Raw genomic sequence first — 2933 nt, forward strand, 5'->3', positions numbered from 1 at the left:
TAATTCCTTGTCGTCCTTTTCAACTTTCGGTGAGCCTTTTTGTTCCAGTTTCTCTCTTTCCACACTATTCGCACTGCTTTTTTGAACAGGTTCAGGAAAAATAAATACATCATTATCATCAGTTTCTCTGGTATTTTTTGAACTGGGGCGTTTTGTCGTTTTTTTTCTTCAGCCGGAGAGTCGTATGCCTCCTCACCTTGTTCAAGCAAAGCGCTAAAGCAAGGCCTATTTATTCCTCCAGTTATTATTTTCGCCGATGGTGGTGGTGATCTGGGAATAGACTCCCTTCTCTTGAACGGGTCCTGTTCTTTATCTCCGGGTTTGTGTTTCATCGTTAACTTTGGTTTGAGTGTATTTTTAGTTTTTTCATTTTTCTCCATTTTTCATCCCACGAGTATGGTAGGAACAAGTATCAAGTGATTCAGAGCCTCCATGATATCACCAAGCCTAGCTACTCTGGGGGGTCGGCAGGTACCCCAGAGGGAACGTTTGCGACCGCGCTGTTTCACGTCTTCGTGGCCAAGCAGCCATCGGCACGTTGCCTTACACCTTGGCTTAAGACGTTTGGTGCATTCTTAGTCTGTCCTCTCCTTCCAAACTCATCCGGCAAGGTTGAACCTACCAGGGGCATAGCCCCCGCCGGCATGACTTCGAAGGTTTGTTCGCGTCGCATGCCCTAACATGCTCCTTCTCACTCCAATGCGCTCCAATACGTTCGTGTCACCGGAAACAAGATGGCGACTAGATGTTCGCGTCACGTTAGAGCATACTCTAAGGAGCAATTAGGAGCACGCTCTATTTGCCTCACCTTCGAAGGTGGTGCATTTGGGGCTATTTTATCGCGCATGCGTGTGAAGCTTGTACTGTAAACAGTATCCACTGCTCAAGAGTCGGGTAGTCCAATAACCTCGCTTTTATTATTCGGCTACGCCGTCACTGTCTTGATATTTCACAATGGAAACTTCTTTTAAGTATTCAGGTAAGAATTTTATATATGATGCTGATTACTTAAATACTCATAATACTTTTTATATTTTTACTTAATTAACTAATAAAATAAATTCTAAGAGATAGATTAAATGATTTTATTCTAAGATAATTTAAATTGCATAAATATTGTACTATATTAATAGTTTTATTTTTCAGCTGTGAAACCTAAACTGGTATCATTAAAATTAATTAAGCCTCCCCAGACTTTTGCGTGTACTTCTGTTGTAACTGCTACAACAAACTCGACACAGTTTCCTAACCACAACTGCGCCTTTGAATTCTGTACTGAATAAAATAAGTTTTTCTACAATTCAACCTCAGACTATAATCCACGAGAGTCCTTCTGTTACAGTTCCTGTAACAAGCTCTATGCAGTACACACCTACAACTTTGTCTTCACTAGACTCTTCAATTGTGAATGCTTTACTAAATAAAGCAGGTCCTTCTGAAATTCAGCCTCAGATTAAAATCCATGAGAGTTCTTCTGTTACGATTCCTGTAACAAGCTTTATGCAGCACACGCCTACAATTGTGTCTTCATTGGACTCTTCAATTATAGACTCAGATAATGAAAAAGAGAATACTTCTGGTGTCAATAATGATGGCTATTTTATTTGGGACTATAAAACCATAATGTTGTTTTTCACAGAGTATGAACAGCATGAAAAAAAATTCCAGAAAAGAAAATATCAAAGTAAAGAGGCTATGTTTCAAGCGATAGCAGAATCCTTCCAAGAAAGAGGTTATGTGAATGCTACTAAAAATCACATGAAAAATAAATTTAAATTGTTGAAGAAGAAATGGGATAAACATATCAAACAGACCATGGGAAAAAATAGTTCTGGAAAAGGCACTAAACCTCTTCCATTTAAAGAGTAAGTTCTATCTTGTGTTTTCTGTATATAATTATATATATGATATTTTTGAATTAAACATTATAATTAATAGTTCAGTCGATTTGTTTCATATTTTTATTTTGTCATTCTTACAATATTCTGTTTTTATTAAGTAGTTAGTATTATATTTAGTATTTAATAAGTAAGTAATAGAATACATATGTATCTTTACAGTGAAATGATAAACTTATTTGGAAAAAGTCACAGTGGAGTGCCATCTTTTGTAGCTGGCCGCAATGGAATGGTTTCTCAAGAAGACATTTTGCAAAAAGTGGTCAGTCAACATTTGTCTCAGTGAGTAATCATCTCCTTAAAATGTTTTTTAATTCATTTCTAGATATATTTTTAGATATAATTTAAAATGTTTTCTATTATAGGAATGTAAATGAAGAACAATCTTCTATTGCACTAGACTTCGCCACCTTCGACACCATCTGCAGTTAACAGTCAATCTCAATCAGTAATAGGTAGCAGCAAATCGTCCATGACGGATAGCAGTTGCTCATCTTTAATAAATACAAAAGCAAAAGTACGAGATGGCAAATTGGCGCATACTCTACAATCACTTAAGGAATCCATCTGTGCTGTGCTACAAAGAGAAAGTGATGCCAAACAAGAAACACGTACAAAATATCTGACGGAGCTTAAAAAATGTAATGAATTACAAATAGAACAATTACAATTGCAAAAAGAACGAAATAGTATCTTACAAAGGCAACTTAAGATACTAGAGAGAATAGAAAGTAAAAAATACTCAACACAAGAATTATCAGACGAAGAAGATTAATAAGATATAATAAGACTGAAGGTTTACTAAATTATATGTATACATAAGACATTCATAAAGTTTGTTCCTTTGCCTACTTAAAGGAGAAAATGTAGTAAAACACATTTATTAATCTTTTCTACATATAAATTCTGCGAAGTTACACATTTTTCCTGACAAGATCTGTCAGATATAGTAATTATAAAAATAGACACATTGTCTTTTAAAAAATGTTAATAAGATATTATTACAAATTTATAAAATTTATGAACAGTTTATTA

The 2933-nt window shown here is 35.0% G+C and overlaps 1 protein-coding gene across 1 annotated transcript; it reads left to right on the plus strand.

The window, feature by feature from the left end:
• The first annotated feature begins 1300 nt into the window (after window positions 1–1300).
• Window positions 1301–2330, plus strand: LOC146719759 (uncharacterized). The gene is made up of 3 exons (XM_085489560.1): window positions 1301–1865; window positions 2061–2180; window positions 2264–2330. The coding sequence occupies exons 1-3, from the start codon at window positions 1360–1362 to the stop codon at window positions 2328–2330; spliced, it is 693 nt and encodes a 230-aa protein (XP_085345686.1). The 5' UTR covers window positions 1301–1359.
• Window positions 2331–2933: the final 603 nt, after the last annotated feature.

This window comes from Nylanderia fulva, unplaced genomic scaffold (assembly GCF_048542155.1).
Source record: "Nylanderia fulva isolate GAGA-0341 unplaced genomic scaffold, ASM4854215v1 Scaffold874, whole genome shotgun sequence".
NCBI classification, from domain to species: domain Eukaryota; kingdom Metazoa; phylum Arthropoda; class Insecta; order Hymenoptera; family Formicidae; genus Nylanderia; species Nylanderia fulva.